We start from the raw sequence: 16,692 nt of genomic DNA on the forward strand, positions 1-16,692 counted from the left end.
GTCTATAAAATAACATTAAATCTAATTCTGTATACGCAACAGTGTTTCTACTTTTGTACACTTATTGGTTACCCTACATGAGAGGCGTACAGCTGTGAGTACTCCAATTCTCAATCCGAGCATGACATAATTCTCTCTCTGTACCTTACCAGCTAGAATAGTGATCCTTATTGTGACTGCAGCAGCGATTCATATCATATATTGCTTTGACAATTTTAATAAAATAATAAAACGCACAACAAATTTGAACACCGCTTATACGACAGTTGATCACACTCGAACGAAGCCTTCTTGTCTATTTTATTTTGCAACTATGTGACATCATAATGCATTGCATATGAACAGATAAACGAGCCATGAATCACTCATAATACCGCGGTCCCTAAAAATTATCAGCATTGCCATGGTAGCCGTTCTCAGATTTTAATTAAAATCTAACATTCATCCAACATTTCCGACCAACAATATGCAATTAAAAGCACAGTTATTAGCGCTACGAACAGGACCAAATAAATTTGCAATTAAAACAACGACAGCCGCCAAAAAAGCGGTGTTTAGGTTTCGCATTATTATTTTTGCAAGGGAGATGAATATAAAAAAGTTCAAAATTTTTGTTTCGAGTGGCTCGCTATCAGCGCCGTGTGCCGGATTTTGGCTAAAACCAAAGCTGGACCAAACCAAACCAGGACCAAAAACTCATTTTGAATATGGCCCAGCGAGTTGCATGCACACTCAAGTGCCCCAAGTGGTAGCAAATGCGGCGGAAGAGCCACCGTAATAACAGGATTTAATTAAAATCCCAAAATGGCGCTCCCTTTCACCTGATTTGCTGGTGGCCGCCGTTTGTTGCCTGCTTTTGAGGGCAATCGAAAAATTTCTAATTTGCCGCCTATTATAAGTTTTGATGTTGTAATTAGTTTTTGAATTGGCTTTGAATCGGCGAGTTGAGAGGTTTTCAAAACTCAACAGAGCTACATTCGAATGGCGTTAAACAAAATAAAGTATTTCCTACTGCATGGCCATAAAAAGAGAGATTAACATTTCGTTTATTTCGAGCCATAAAAGGAATTCGGTGAAAATACATCAAAAAGAAACAAACGAGGGCGGATGGAAAAACACGAAAAAAATAAGAAAATAAAATTGAGGAAAAATCAACATTATAAACAACATTATTAAAAACATGCCTCAAATGTTTTGCTTCTCTTATATTTTTGAGTCCATTTTGCTGTAAGCAGTGGCCAAGGAAGAGGGAAGGCCGAACCTCATGATGATGCTCTGCCAGGCAAATGAATGCCGCCAGCTGTAGGGGTGGTCCTGGGGAAGGCTAATAAAATTAAGCTCTGTCAGGATACGAAGCAAGAAAGACGAAGGAGGCCGCCACCCGAGGGTTTACTTGAGGTAGCCGCTCTTTCTCTGCTAGCATACGCCTTATCTATATAGATATATATATCCTCTACTTGTGTATGTGTGGGCCGACGTTGGACGGCTCTGCAATATTAAAAATATTTCCTTTATATGAAAAGGATAACAGGAGTCAAGATGAAGGAAAACATAACATCCTTTAGTTACAATGTTTAATTTTTTTATATTATACTCAAATTTTAAAATAGAAACATGATTGAAGATGGCAATTGTCAATTTAAAATAAAACAAGAGCATTGAAATGAACAAAACTTTTTTATTTCAGATAGATAAATTAGCATAAACATTTATAAGAAAAAACTATTGCAATGTTATTTTTTTTAGAAACCGTGATGTAATCAATTCAATTTTTGGTTAATTTTATAAATAATTTAATAAAAAACAAGAAAGGAAGCTAACTTCGGCACGCCGAAGTTTATATACCCTTGCAGATAGAACTTCTATGACTTGGAATCCCAACAATATAAATTATATTTATTTCTGTTAAAAACAATGAAGTAATACCTGCTTTCATTTCATTCACCTATACATATTATATTTGCAGTTTTACAGTCACAGATGTGCATTTTTCTCCACATCTAACGATCGTTTGTATGGCACCTATATGATATAGTCGTCCGATTTTCATAAAATTTTACACAAAATTTAAGACTGATATAAAATGGCTATACTATATACTATACTATACTATATTGATGAAAATCTGTTGAAAACTGAAAATGTTATAATTTTTAATTGTCTTAATTTCTCGATCGTTCCTATGGGAGCTATATGATATAGTTGTCCAATTTTCATAAAATTGTAGAGTATAGTAAAATGGCTATATCTCAAATTTGATCAAATTCTGTTGAAAACTGAAATTGTTATAATTTTTTTTTTGTAAAAATTATCCGATCATTCCTATGGCAGCTATATGATATAGTCGTCCGATCCGTTCCGACATATATACGAGTGAGAGTATATAGAAGGCTAACTGCAAAGTTTCATTAAGATAGCTTCAAAATTGAGAGACTAGTATGCGTAGAAACGGACAGACGGACAGACGGTCAGACGGACATGGCTAGATCGACTCGGCTGTTGATCCTGATTAAGAATATATATACTTTATATGGTCGGAGGTGCCTCCTTCACTGCGTTGCAAACTTCTGACTGAAATTATAATACCCTGCAAGGGTATAAAAATAGATAAAATATACAATATACATTAAGGAGCTACATGAGTGTCATGGTTTAAAAAAATCGAAATTAATTTGGTTTGTCTTTTTAAATTCTATTACATCTCTAAAACATTGTGCTAAATTTTGATCCGACTGATAGGCTGAGAATGCAGTATCTCTAACGCAGCTGCAGGTCGTCTATTATTAGACAGCAGGACTCGTCATGGACAGAAGCCAAAGAATGCCTCGGACATTGCAGTTGAAGCAGGTTCTCTACTTTATACTTCCAGGAATCCACGATTCAATATAAGTTTAATTTTTTTCTTACTTTTATTTTATCTTAAAACTTTAAAAGCGTTTTTTTATGTTTTTAAAGTCAGTTGTCAAGATTTCTAGCGAACTACTCAACCTATCTTAATGAAATTTTACGCAGGTCTTACAGCTCTTCGAGATTTCTTTTTCAAGGCCTTAAACGATGCACTATGGTCCAGCGGACCACTTTTCTTGGCCAAAACCCATTTTTTGAAAGTGGTCAAAATAAAATGATTTTGGTCTCGATGGATTAGAAATAGAGTGACCATCAACGTGGCATACCCAAAATGTTCATAGGTGGCGCCACACTAGCGGACGACGCCTTTAAAGTCAGCTGTTTGTTGGCAGGCCAACGGGTAGAGTGAAAATGAGTAAAAAATGGCAATTTTAAAATTACGGAAACTCGGAAAAAACAAACCGAACTGAACCAATTTTTTTTTCAAATTGAATAAGTAACGTTTGAACTACTTGTTTTGTAATGGAAAATGTTCGAAGCTAATCTGGTATTTTTGTTATTTGATGTTAAATTTTGTCTTCAAAAATATGTAACTTTTCATTAAAAACTTGTTTTTAAAAAGCTATACAAAGTGAGTCCCACCTAGTCCCACCTTGAGACCTATTGGGATTTGTAGGGAATTGCATACTTGTTCATTTGCATATAGTGAGAAATGCCACTTTTGACCACATTTCTTGGAATTTGCCTTAAAAGATCACCAAATTTTGTATGAATATTATTTTTTGTATGATTCTTTTAATGAAAACTATGGTAATTCGTTAACCGATTTTGATAAAATTTTGTGAATTTAGTTAAAATTACATTATTTTTATGTAACCGAAGTTTTATGAATTTATCTCAAAAAATTTTTTTTATCTCAAAAATCATATTTTCATTATTTTATTTATTTTATTTATTTATTTTATTTTTTTATTTTTTATTCAAATGATCATGAAAGAAGTTCTGCTAACGCAGAGGCACCTTTTTTCGAGGGACTACCGGATATGGCGTTTTAATGACCGCCATTTTGATATATATATATATATATTTTTTTTTAATTTCACAGAATGTTTATTAAATATGTATCTATTAAATAATAAAAAGTTGCATTAAGTTATTTTATTTTTTATATGCAAACAAAAATTATTGAATAAAAGGGGTATTTTTTGACCGAGGAACCCCATTTAACCCCTTAAGTTAAATGCATGTCATACTCATTAACAAATAATAAATAATAATATATCAAGTTTTATACCTCAATTTTATAGACTTGGAACAAAATAGTATGAAGTATACAACCTGTAATAGAGGACTACCTAAAGGTTTAAAACTCATCGACAAGATTGTTTATGGACATGGCTACATCGATTAAGATTGCCACGTGAGGCTTTAATAGTTACAGTTGTATATCTTACTAAATCAAACAGGATTTGCGGATAACCTACATTAACGTTGTCACCAAACTTAATAGCTTTAGAACTTTGCCTCTGATATCTAGTGTCTGATACGAACCAATCAGTTTCATCGTCATCCAATGTATGTTTGTATGAACATATATTATTTTTACTGATATTCTTGACTCAAGAGAGTCAATAGGGTAAAGTTCGGTGTGGCGGTAATACGCCTCGACAGAACGGATAGAATTTGACGATTACCCTAATCCTAATAAAAAAAAATATTTTTACATATTTGACACTACTCGCAGATGCACAGTAATGAAACCCGCAATACAGCCCTGAGTCCGGAACAACGGTAATTTCATTTGGCAGCTTGCCGAGTATCCCCTCTTCTTCTATTCCCGCTCCTTCCCTGCGTCCTTCCACTTTCGCCGTAATAATTCATAATGAAAAAAGTTTTTCCGCCGCTTGTTTGTGTTTTATTTATTAGACAACATTAAAATTTTTGTGGAAGGGTGGTTTTTTATTTAATAAAAATAAATAAATGTTATGGTTATGGCAACGCTCTTGCATCCTCTGCGGCTGTCCCCACGGCGCCCCACCGGCCAAGAAGGGACATCATCATCATTACGCCGAAGGGAGAGCCTCGCCTCTCATTTTATCTCTCATCCGCAAAGCAACAACAACGTCGAAGTTTATCAAAAGGCCAAGCACAGCAACAATGGCGTCGCCCGCAGAGGGGGCTTTCAACTCTCTAGGCTCTCACCCCATTTCCCAGGAGCACGCGCATGTGCAATGCGCACAGTACATCACAATGTATGTACGTATGTATGTGCGTGTGTTGAGTTGTGGGTGCTACGGTGTTTTGTTTTTATTATTTGCAACTCAACTCGTTATGCAAAAAAATATTAAAATTGTGGTAAATAAATGAAAAATAAAATATGTATATACATACATACATGCATACATATGTAAAAAGCATGTATTCGCTGGCAGCAGATTTTTGCTGGCTTTCTTTTCCGGCCCCATCTCTCTTACTCACTCGCTCTGTCTTGCCGTCTCTCGTTCTGCTGCGGCCGCCATTGCCAAGCGCCTGCGTTGGCGTCAGCAGCGACGTCGACGTGTACGTCAGCGGCAAGTGGCTGGCCAATTCCTGTGGGTACATTAGCACTAATGATGATTGAAACGACAAACGTGACGCCGAAGCACCCCGAAAGGATCCTATCCTTTCCCCTAAACCTGACCCCCACGAGGCCACTGTTCCTTCTCTCGTTCGGCTGTAAATTGCTGTCTTTGATTTTTGAATTTGTCTCTCGTGTGATTTTTGTTAGCGAAAAGGGGTTCTGCGAGGGGAAAATTGAGAAAATACACTATTTTCATGTTACTTTAATACTAATATTACATTATAATCGTTAGGTACATATGTATGTACGAGAAATATGTACATATATAAATAATACTTTTTTTTAACTCTAAATACAACATGTGAAAAACAACACAGAAGAAATACTCTTATATAACCCGGCTCCTAGAGTTTTCTGCATGAAATTCAAGACTAACCATGAGTGGTTAATCTTAGTTCGAATTTGAACAATACGAAAATATATAAAATCTAAGAATGTTTATTATCAGATTAAATTACATTTTTATATACTTTAGTTTAGTAAAATAGTAGTAGATCTGTTACAGGAGTAACTTAACTATGGGGTTACGTCATAGAATAACGAAATCGTTTTAGGAGAATCATAATATTAATAAGTTAAACTTGTTAGAAGCTCAATAATTTGAAAAGTAAGATCATGTGATTTTATTTATGTCAAATTTGAAAATAATTTAGTTTTTTTTAAAAAACGTCAAGTTATAATGCAAGACGTGTAAAGATAAGGTTTTCAGAGCGATAGAAGGGGATAAAAAAATACATTTTTAAAACATATAACAATTTATAAAAGTAAAATATAAATAAATAAAATATTAGCCAAGGAGGAGTTTTGTTAAGCAGTTCAAAAATGAATGACGCGATTTTAGAAGAATATTTAGAAGCTGGAAAGCAGAGAGTTTCTTCTTGTTAATATGCAAAAAGTGAAAAAAAAATTGTACATTTTCTCAGTGCACATTCGCCTTTCAGCAGTCCTTTTTCGGGCTTCTCTCTTTTTGAAGGCTTACGTTCTATTGCATTGATTTACTTTGACGGTCGCTAATTGGGACCCGTTTCTTTTCTGTTCCTGCTATCCTTAACTCCCTTTGCTCCGTAATGATCTTTGGTATTCCGTGTAGTCTATCAAACGCTAAATTGAAGACTGGGTTAGTAGTGCGACCAACGGGTTAGCTAATTGGGGTTGAACTGGGCTAGTTTTGCAATACCGCAAGCGATAGCTTGCACTGCAAAGAGTTTATTATCTTGATCAATCATATTGACTATAGTCATTGATATATGAATGTTAACCGTGATCAAAAACTTGGCTCAACTCAGTCAAGTCAGATACCGCAGTTGGTGTTAATGCAATTTAAACAAGAAATAAAACGAACTTCGGCACGCCAAAATTATATATTAATATATAATGGCTTTATATTAAATTTTATGAAAATCTGTTGCAAACTGGAAAAGTTAAATTTTTCCAATCGCTCCTATGGCGGCTATATGATATGTCTTGCCGGTTCCAACTTATATACGAGTAAGAGTATATAAAAGACTAACTGCAAAATTTCAATGAGATAGCTTTAATACTGAGGGACTAGTTTGCGTACATGGCTGACATGGCTAGATCGACTCGGCTGTTGATCCTGATCAAGAATATATATACTTTAAATGGTCGGAGATGACAGCTTCACTGCGTTGCAAACTTTTGACTGAAATTATAATACCTTGCAAATGTTAAAAAATGCCAAAAATAAAGTTACAATCATTCAATTACCGATGCAACTTCTAAATTATTTCACCAGTTAAATGAATTTTTTGGGACATTCTCATGCATATTGTGTGCCCTCCGATGAATCGCCATTGAAACTTATTGCTTCATTAATAATGTCTGCCCGAAAAGGACACTTTCCACTTAATCACAAATATTTATTAATTCAGCGGGCAGCGCTATATTATTTGGCACCGCCCACTTTTTTCGAAGCCATGCGGCAAGGGGCGGAAGCCAGGCAATTATCCATTTATTTCATAATTTCAATAACTTTTCATACACTTGATGTGGGTGTGAGTTGGACTGGGGAGAAAGGCTGCTGTGATAGGTGGGTGAAATGGGTGGTGGTTTGTTTGGTTACTTGCCCCGGTGGCTGGTTTTATTTTATGTAACTGCCTGGTGGTGGTTCCCGAATGCCGATGATGATGACTATGAGGTCTCGGTGGACGATGAAATTGTGTCCTGTGAGTCTGCCCTTGCCCTCTGGCTGCTGCTCTCATGTTGAGACCGGAAATCGGAAAAGGATGAGCGGCGGGAAAAATCAAAGCAAACACAAACGTTAGCACGCATTCACTCTCAGCCAAATGCAGCGCTGCCAACGCTGACGCCGCAGCCGGCGGCGGCTGCTGCCAATATTGTAAAAATTTTACGGCCACGAACTTTTGAGTTCAGTTGAGTTTGCAACACGTTCGCGTTTGCATGCGTCGCCGGCAGCGACATTTTTCCCTCCGCTCCGATTTCCACTGCGATTTCCACTACAGCCGAACTGTAGGCAATGCTTTTTTGCCGAGCCGTCGGAAGTGCTGAATTTACGGTTCACCATTTCGACCGGAAGTGCTAGTTAAAAACCTGATGAAAAGTGAAAAAAAACATATTTTTGGATTACCTTTAAAAAAGAAACACATCTGGAACTGTATTTGATGACCATACAATTGCGCTGCTAGAAGAGGTTTGTACCACCGAAAATAGAAAGGAAATTGTCCGAAACATATGTTTTAGGGTCTAGTCCAAGGAACCGTCGGCCAGTTCAAGTGGGATTTAAAAAGACAAAGTGAATATAAAACTATTTCCTTGAACTTCTAAAATGTACATACATAAGTTGAGTGAAATATGTAGTTGTGAAATTGTGAGTGAAAAAATTGAGGTGATCATATGTACTTAACTCGTACGTTATTTTAAGTAGTGTGGAGTTTTAAACCATAAGATTTTGGCTTAAAAGGCGTTAGTTGTAATTGAGGCATCTCGTCATTCCCAAAAAAATCTGACAAAATTTCTTTATTTTCGTTTTATTTTATTCAGATTCACAGTTAAATAATGAAATTGATGCTTATTCATAATACTACCCATAAAAAAAGCATCAAATGTACTTAATAGAATTATGTGTAATTATATTATGAAAAATAAAAACAAGAAAAAAAGATACATACCTTCGGCACGACAAAGTTTTCTTTGCAGATTGCAATTCGATCACTAAGAATCGATCAAATATAATTAATATATATAAAATATAAATTATGTATTCATTTTTTGTCAAAAAACATATTTACAGTTTTACATTCACAGTTTTTCATTTTGTTTCTAAAAATTTTCCGATCATTCCTAATGCAGCTATATGATGTAGTCGTTTGGTCCGGCCTGTTCTGACATATATACCAGTGAGAGTATATAGAAGACTAACTGCAAAGTTTCATTCAGATAACTTCAAAACGGAGACACTAGTTTGCGATGAAACGGACAGACGGACATAGCTAGATCGACTCGGCTGTTGATCCTGATCAAGAATATATATACTTTATATAGTCGGAGGTGCCTCCCTCACTGCGTTCCAAACTTCTGACTGAAATTATAATACCCTGCAAGGGTATGGGACATCAGTTGCAGTTTGCAGTTTGTAATTGGATCATTGAAAATCAATCCATTTCGGTCAAGAGAAAAAGCATAATTGGACAAATATAGAAGGATTATATGTAAAAACCTCTAACTTATTCTTATTTGCCCCGCTGGTGTAGGCGGAAAATCGAAATTTATTTCACATAACATATGTATATGTCAAATTTATTTCACATAACATATGTATATGTCATATTTTCATATTTTGGAATACATGGAAATTTGTGTAAAATTGCATAATTATAATAAATTTATTATTTTTCTGATCGTGCCCATGACAGTTACATGAGCGTTCAAATCTCTTAAAATAAATATAATCGTTAAATAAAAAGAAACGATTTCCATATCACAAGGATATGAAAATATGTTTAAAAATTCCCAATCGTTTCTATGGCAACAATGATGTGGTGGTTTCGACTAATAAACTAATGAGAATAAAATTAAATTTACCTGCAATGTTATAGACAGATAGCTCTAAAACTGAGAGGCTACATTTCGTAGAAGCGGACAGAATGACATAGGTTTATAATTAGATCGATTCGGCTGGTGATGCCGATCAGGAATATACTTTTCAGTATCGGTAATAACTCCTTTACTGCGTTGCAGACTTCAGACTGAAATTCTAATTGCCTGCAGGGATATAGAAATAAAGACTATCATAATATTGGTGTCCACTAATATCCAAATAGCTAAATTTAAATCGTTGCAAAAACCTGTGAAGCATTGTGGCAATCAGGAAATATTTGTCGCCTTTCGCATTGGATTGTTTTTGGAAATTCCAAGCCGTAGGAGTCTAAGCAAAATGCATCTATTACCCCAATTCGCATTCCCCTAATGAAGCTCATTTCGCTCGAACACGATGGCGACTTCAGCTATGTATTTAGTTAATTCTGCTTAAATGCAGCTTGAGACAGTCACATGTTTAGTGAGCAGCACAAACAATGGGACGAGCAGGGAGTCGATGGTCCGGATTTCACGCACCTGGGGGGCAACAACAACTGCAATTGCGACTGCCACTGCAACGGCACAATAATGAAGCAGCAAACTGTGACAAAGTCTCAATTAGGCTATCGCATTGCCGCAGACAGAGACGGGGGTAACGTGCAACTAGGAGCTAAGAGCGAAACGGGTGGAGCGTACAATTAAGCAAATGGATGGGTACACTGAAACAAAGAAAGTATATAACAGGATATTTTAACTAATTTAAATACTTGTATGTTCAGAAAATGCTAACTGCTTCATTCGTAGCATAATCCATATCGATTTTGTTTTGTTCAGACAATTAGTTTGAATATCTAAAACATTTTATGTCAGCTGTTGCTAATAACTGAATAAATAAGTATTTTTGGTAACTATTATAATATTAGTATAGGAGAATTGTACTCAAATTGAGGGGTTTATTTATTATGTTGTGTATTGTAATACTGTAGGTCTATCTACTACTTACATCTAAAGAGCTTTAATTTTAATATATATTTTTTTTAATCTCTCATATGCCTTCTCGATCGATATTTATATGTATTTGCTCCAAATAAATGGCTTTACTAATTACTAAAAAAAAACTATAATTATAAGACAAGCCAAAATTCACGTGTCCCTTATTACGAGTTTTTTATACGACTAAAAATCTTTAACTTCAGAGTTAACTAACTTAACTAAAGTCAATTTGGTTGATTAAATTTAACTTTCTGATCAGTTTTCTTTTAAGTGCCTTAGCGAAAGCATAATGGGTTGGGGGCAGGCCTTAACCTGCGGTGATCCATTGTCCCATCTCAGACCACTCTGTTGACCGAGAGGTTCATGGAAGAGCAACCTGCACAGGCTAGGGATCACATTTCACTTAATTGTGTGGATTTAATCACAGTGTCGTTGACACCTGGCTGGCAGCAGCAACGGAATAGTGCCGAAGCAACAATTATTACCCAAGCATTTCTCCCATTTGCAGAAATACACGAACAGAGGAGGTGACAAAGACAGACTTGGAGACAGCGTCAAATACCTAAGCATGCTGCAGAATCCTTCCAAATATCACGCAAATCCTTTGTCACACTTCTTGGCATTGCATAACACGCAAGCCAGCGGCGGGGGGATGGGCGTGGGTGTGGGGGGAATCCCTGCACATGGTCAACCGCATCATGCGCTGCCCACAGCAGCGCTGGCAGCCGCTGCAGCGGCGGCCGCCGCAGTCTCAGCGGGTCAGAGTTCATACCAAATGGAGCACCATCAGCAGCATCATAATTTACAACAGCATCATCTGCAGCAGCATCATCATCATCAGCAGCAACACCAGCAGCAGGACAACCATCTCCACCCACCGACGACGACTGGGAGCAACAGCAGTAGTCACAGCAGCAACAGCAACACCAGCAATAGCAACAATAGCCACACTAACAGCATTAACATCAACCACCGGGAGCAGTTGGCGGCGGCCGCCACTGCGACGTCGCACGCGCAGCTCATCGAGGCGGCAGCGGCGCATTCCTCCCTCGACGTAGGCAAGTCCTTCACCATTGCCGCCATTTTGGGTCTGCAGAACCAACGCAAGGACTACAACAACGCCATCAATCTGTCACTACACGACAACAACAACAACAACAACAACAACAGTGGCAACAATAGCAGCAGCAACCACAACACTAACAACGGCCAGAGTATAAACAACTTTAATTGTGATAGCAGCGCCGGCAGTGGCCGCTACTTGCAAGGCGGACAACATTCGCACACGCATCCGCAACAGGCGGGATTCGCAGCCGTAGCCGCCGCTGTAGGAGCAGCTCCTTCCGCGTTGCAGAGCCTGCAGCAGCTCCACCAACAACACCATGCCCAGCAGCAGGCCTCTCTTAGCTTTCAGCGGGAGAAGCTAAAGTCAGGTAAGATAGAAGATCTACTTTTCACAAACTAAATTAATAGACGGACAGAATTTAGCTAATTAGACATTCAGTGTAGCACAACGAGTCAAGAAAAAACGCTGAAGTCGTAAGATCCTAATTGTACACTTTGAAAACATATTAATATGAGAATTGAGATTCATAAAATAAGGAAACTTTAGTATAGAGACTTACAGTTTATTTCGTGTAGCGGTAAAACTAAATTTTAACTTTGTAAATAGTTATTCACGAAAAGACTCTGAAAAATGGCTTTTAAAGGCTTTGTTTAAGCGCTTTATACATACACCTAAACGACCTACACGCAGTCCATGGCTCATGGATATTTTCATAAATTTATTTTTGTTATATTATTTTTTACTGGTTTCTATAGGACCATTGGAGAAAATTTCTGCAATTCAGAAATCATTACAAATTTCCATATTTCTGCAATTCAGAAATCATTTAAATTTAAAAATCTTAGATGTTGAAAAAAAGGATCATATCTTTACCAGACTATAAGACCTCAATACCTTCACTGATAATCCATAACATTTCAGAGTCCCATAAGAAAAGCGCACTGAAGAACAAGCGCGTCCGCACTATTTTCACACCCGAGCAACTAGAGTGCCTGGAAGCTGAGTTCGAACGGCAACAGTATATGGTCGGGCCCGAGCGGCTCTATCTGGCGCACACGCTGAAGCTGACGGAGGCACAGGTGAAGGTATGGTTCCAGAACCGGAGGATCAAGTGGCGCAAGCACCACCTGGAGCTCACCCAGCAGCGGCTGGCGTTGATTCGACAAACACAGCTACCCGGTTCCGCGATATTGGGCAATCAGGTGTCCGGTTGTACAGCGAATCCAGTGGGACACTCTGCTTCCACGGATCTTACAGCCGGCATTGCAGCTTCGCCAAGGAGCTTGCCAGAGGAGGAGGATAACGAGGACAGTAAGCAATCGCTTTCGTTGTCCGGTGCAATGCCATCGATGAGTCGGGCTCAATCCGAGTCGGATCTATCCATTTGCAATGATTCCCTAGATGGTGACAGTCTTATGGATGGCAGCGAAGAAGCTTAAGATAAAATTCCAGTGCAAAGCCAACATTTTCTGTAAATATCGTCAAAATAAATATGTAAAATATGGTTTATCTTTTCCTTTTTATCAACTGTTCGGCGAACTGTTTTGTCAAATTATAAAGCAAGATTTTATTTATATCGAATCAATTTGTATACATGTCATTAAAACAATTATTTACTGTATATATACATTGTACACTGTTACATCGGCTTCTGCACTTTTTATTTCAATTACCTATCAGGAAAAGTATACTCCAGATCATTGCTGAGCCGCCGCCCTTGCAATGCGATCGTGGCAGGATAGATGCACAATTTGACCATTTGGGTAGCGCACGAATGCTGATTGACTGGGAAATCGCTTTTTACACTCGGGGCACACACTGAACTCGTTTATTTCGAAGCTTATGTTACGCTGCGCCTGTAGCGCGACCTCTAACCGATTGACCTCTGCCTCTAGGAGGCCGCAAGTCATCTGCATCTGGTGCTTGTCGGCCAGTTTTTTGCGTATCGACTTATCAAGATACTTTTCTAATTGCGGCATGGGCATGTCATCGGGAAGGTGCTGCAACGAAAAGCGAGCATACAACTACGAGTAAAAAACAAGAAAGAAAGCTAGCTTCGGCAAGCCGAAGTATATATACCATTGCAGATAGAACTTAAATCACTTGGAATTAATACAACATAAATTCATTCAAAAAGCTTAAAAACTGAGAGACTGGTTTGCGTAGAAACGGACAGTCGGACATGGATAGAACGACTAGGCTGTTGATGATGATGATGATGTTGCCTCCTTCACTGCGTTTCAAGCTTCTGGCTAAAAAATTTTACACCTTGCAAGGGTATAAAAATAGGGAGAGTTAGGTGTTACCTCAAATATCTCGAAGGGATCTATTTTGGTGGCGTATGCATTGAGCAAGTCCAGGGCCACCTTTCGATTAACCTGAACAAAGTCCGGATGCAAGGTTACTCCCTCGTAGAGCGGCTGTGCGGGGGGAATAAGAATACACTTGATGAGCGTGTGGAATATGTTCTCATCGTCATTGTAGTTGGCTTCTGCATATTCCGTCGCCTTGGCCACATCGCCTAGCACTTGAATATAGATGGCTAGCACCTTATCATGCTTCTTCAGTCGACCGAGGATAAGGGCACGCTCCTCCAGCAGCATATTGGTGGGGAATTCCTCTAGCATGCGATCTGGTGAATAAAAGTTAGATTCCTCTAGCATTTTGTAAAGCTTGGCGCGCATTGCCTTCAGGGTAGATGTCTCGCCCTCCTCACTAGAAGGGCCCTGCTGTCCCAGAAGGCGTTGTACCTGTTCGCGGTACTGCTTGAGAAGCACGTTATGCAAAAGAGTTGTCGAGTTGCGCCGCTCGTTAATTAGGTGTTCCAGGTAGGGAATGACTAGTGACTTGTGCTTGCTGATTAGAAAGTCTAGGACCTTGGCCGGCGGGAGGGACCCCTCCTCCTCTTCATCATCTAGAAGTTCTTCGGTGAAAATACATAGACCCTCCTCAGGATGCTCCTGCAGCACCCAGTCGGCAAACTCAAAAATCAGTGGCAGGTGATCGGCGCCAAGCTCCTGCAGATATCGGATCGTTCTCTTTCTTCCTTGCAGCACCGATCCTTTAATGGCTGCCTGCTCTCGGAGCAGCTTTAGGGCTTCCCTGTGCTTGCCTTTCATTTGATACAAAATGATCAGCTCAGAAATTTTGTTGTGCTTCTTCAGTGTTTTCTCTGATTCCTCCAAATGGCACTGGTTGAGGCGAAGGAGTGGCGCCACCAGCGAATCGTTCGTTTGCAGGTAACACTTGAGCAACGTGGTATCGATTATCTCCAGCAAAGACTTTGAACTGCTCTTGGCGTCGCGCAGCTTTACCACTTCCCGCTGACGGGCCAAAGCCAGGAACTCGATTAGCGCCAAGTAAGCATTCTCCAAATCGCCATCCTCCAGTGGCGGAGCACTTGATGGAACGGCTATGTTTTCTGTGCCAGGCTTTGGCTCGGGCACCAAATTGGGAAACAGTCGAATAACATCATACGGATCAATGGCAGCCTTCTCGAACTCTGTCATGGCCGACGAGAACTCCTTGTTGGTGAAGAGCTCTTTGGCATAAAGCATGTGGATCTGACGAATGGTCTGAGCCCTGTCCTCAGCAGGTTCATTTGAAATTTGCTAAAAAGGCAATGAGCGATTGTTAGCTTTTTTCGCGATTTCCTCGACTTTGACTCACTGTCAGCTCAATGGCCAGTTGAAATTTCTTTTGCTGCAGCAGCTGTTGACGCTGTGTCGGTATTTCAACTAGGCGGAGACACCACAGCTCTGAGGTGGCGGCGGCAAAGATCGTCCCCTTGTCGGCGTGCACCAGGAAGCGTGTCTTCTGCAGTTCGGGAATGCTTTGAACCAGTGTGTCCTTGCCAACGAGACTGCGAACCTCGATGGCGTTGTTGACACGACCTACTGCATAGGGATCATCCCAGACTGTAAATGATTAGAAAATTAATAAAAAATCCTATTAGAAATTTTAAATTTCTACCCAAATCTAGCAAGGGACTTGACCAGAGTAATGGAGTGAGCAAATTCTTGTTTTCCATGCCCCCTGGTCTCACGTTTTCAAAAGAACTAGCGCTCCCATCCTTGTTATCTTTGTACTGGCTGGGATCGACGATCACCAGGTAGCTGTCTTTGGAAATGCCAAGCATATTGTTCCGTATCAGACAGATACACGGATCTCTGCTGATGCTCGACGAAGTTAGGAAGAGATCGTGCTTCTTTGGTGTCTTGCAGGATATCTGCACAACAGAAAATAGAAAACACCTAATTACGATTTTTAAGGTTGCTCGCTTACATCGTACACCACATATTCGTCTTTGTAGCCCACGCAGACGGCATGTCCAGCCCAGCACAAGGAGCGCGGCACATCGCTCAGCTCAATGCTCAGCTCCAGCGAGTCCAGCTTGTCTTTTTTCCAAAAGAAGAACACCAGACGTCGCTTGATGGCGCAGCACACACGGATAAAAGTGGCAACCTCGCCCGTGGTAGACTTTTGCGAGTCCACGTCCATGGCAAAGAGGGTACAACCCTTTGTATCCTTGGCGCTGTGCATGAAGGCGAAGTTGCTCTCGATGCGACTGATGTCGCAAACCTGCACCAGGCTATCGGTAAGCACAAAGAGCAGGTTCTCCTCGACAGTTACCTCCATCTGGGTGATCGGCTTCCGGCTAAAGTTCTTGTTAAACATGCGCATGTCCACGCCAGCCACTTCGTCCACCGAGTACATGATAAGCTGGCCGCTTCGGGTGCCCAGGATGACATGGTTACCTGGAACGTAGTCCGCACGATTATTCAGCCGTTTAAATTCCTCGACCCACTTACCATAAGCCGCAATGGACTCTATCTGGACGCCCTGCTTTAGGATTGAGTGTACATTATAGGCCTGGTGCATCTTGAAGTGGGCTAAAGGTGCCCTAAAATCGAATATTCAGATAGAACCACGGTTTGCGAGCCCAAAAACATTTTCTTCTGTTAGTGTTGCCATATCGTTTTGAGGTGGCTTACTAGATATGGGGAAAAAAAGTTCACACTAAAATTTACCGTGGGGAAATAGAAAAAATTAAATGACGCGGGCAGTAAGAATCAGATGAATATATATTTGGTCACTCAATTATAGAAAA

At 39.5% G+C, this 16,692-nt stretch overlaps 2 protein-coding genes across 5 annotated transcripts; one reads left to right on the forward strand and one right to left on the reverse strand.

Annotated features, from left to right (window-relative positions):
- Positions 1–7,855: 7,855 nt before the first annotated feature.
- LOC110188058 (uncharacterized) lies at positions 7,856–13,089 on the forward strand. The gene is made up of 3 exons (XM_020957607.2): positions 7,856–8,138; positions 11,025–11,949; positions 12,504–13,089. The coding sequence occupies exons 2-3, from the start codon at positions 11,085–11,087 to the stop codon at positions 13,019–13,021; spliced, it is 1,383 nt and encodes a 460-aa protein (XP_020813266.2). The 5' UTR covers positions 7,856–8,138; positions 11,025–11,084; the 3' UTR covers positions 13,022–13,089.
- A 35-nt stretch (positions 13,090–13,124) lies between these two features.
- Vps39 (vacuolar protein sorting 39) lies at positions 13,125–16,607 on the reverse strand. Of its 4 annotated transcripts, none has more exons than XR_015271040.1 (7): positions 16,394–16,607; positions 15,867–16,339; positions 15,555–15,810; positions 15,252–15,499; positions 14,270–15,193; positions 13,889–14,214; positions 13,125–13,582 (listed from the first exon to the last, which is right to left on the reverse strand). XR_015271040.1 is itself a non-coding variant. In XM_020957620.2 (6 exons), the coding sequence occupies exons 1-6, from the start codon at positions 16,461–16,463 to the stop codon at positions 13,280–13,282; spliced, it is 2,655 nt and encodes an 884-aa protein (XP_020813279.2). In that variant the 5' UTR covers positions 16,464–16,607; the 3' UTR covers positions 13,125–13,279. The 4 variants fall into 4 exon arrangements, 2 of the variants coding, with proteins under 2 accessions (XP_020813279.2, XP_086686281.1); XR_015271041.1 differs by having other exon boundaries at positions 13,125–13,606; XM_020957620.2 differs by having other exon boundaries at positions 13,889–15,193.
- Positions 16,608–16,692: the final 85 nt, after the last annotated feature.

The sequence above is a fragment of the Drosophila serrata genome, unplaced genomic scaffold, assembly GCF_035046125.1.
Source record: "Drosophila serrata isolate PLE 108 unplaced genomic scaffold, ASM3504612v1 contig_228, whole genome shotgun sequence".
Lineage (NCBI taxonomy): Eukaryota > Metazoa > Arthropoda > Insecta > Diptera > Drosophilidae > Drosophila > Drosophila serrata.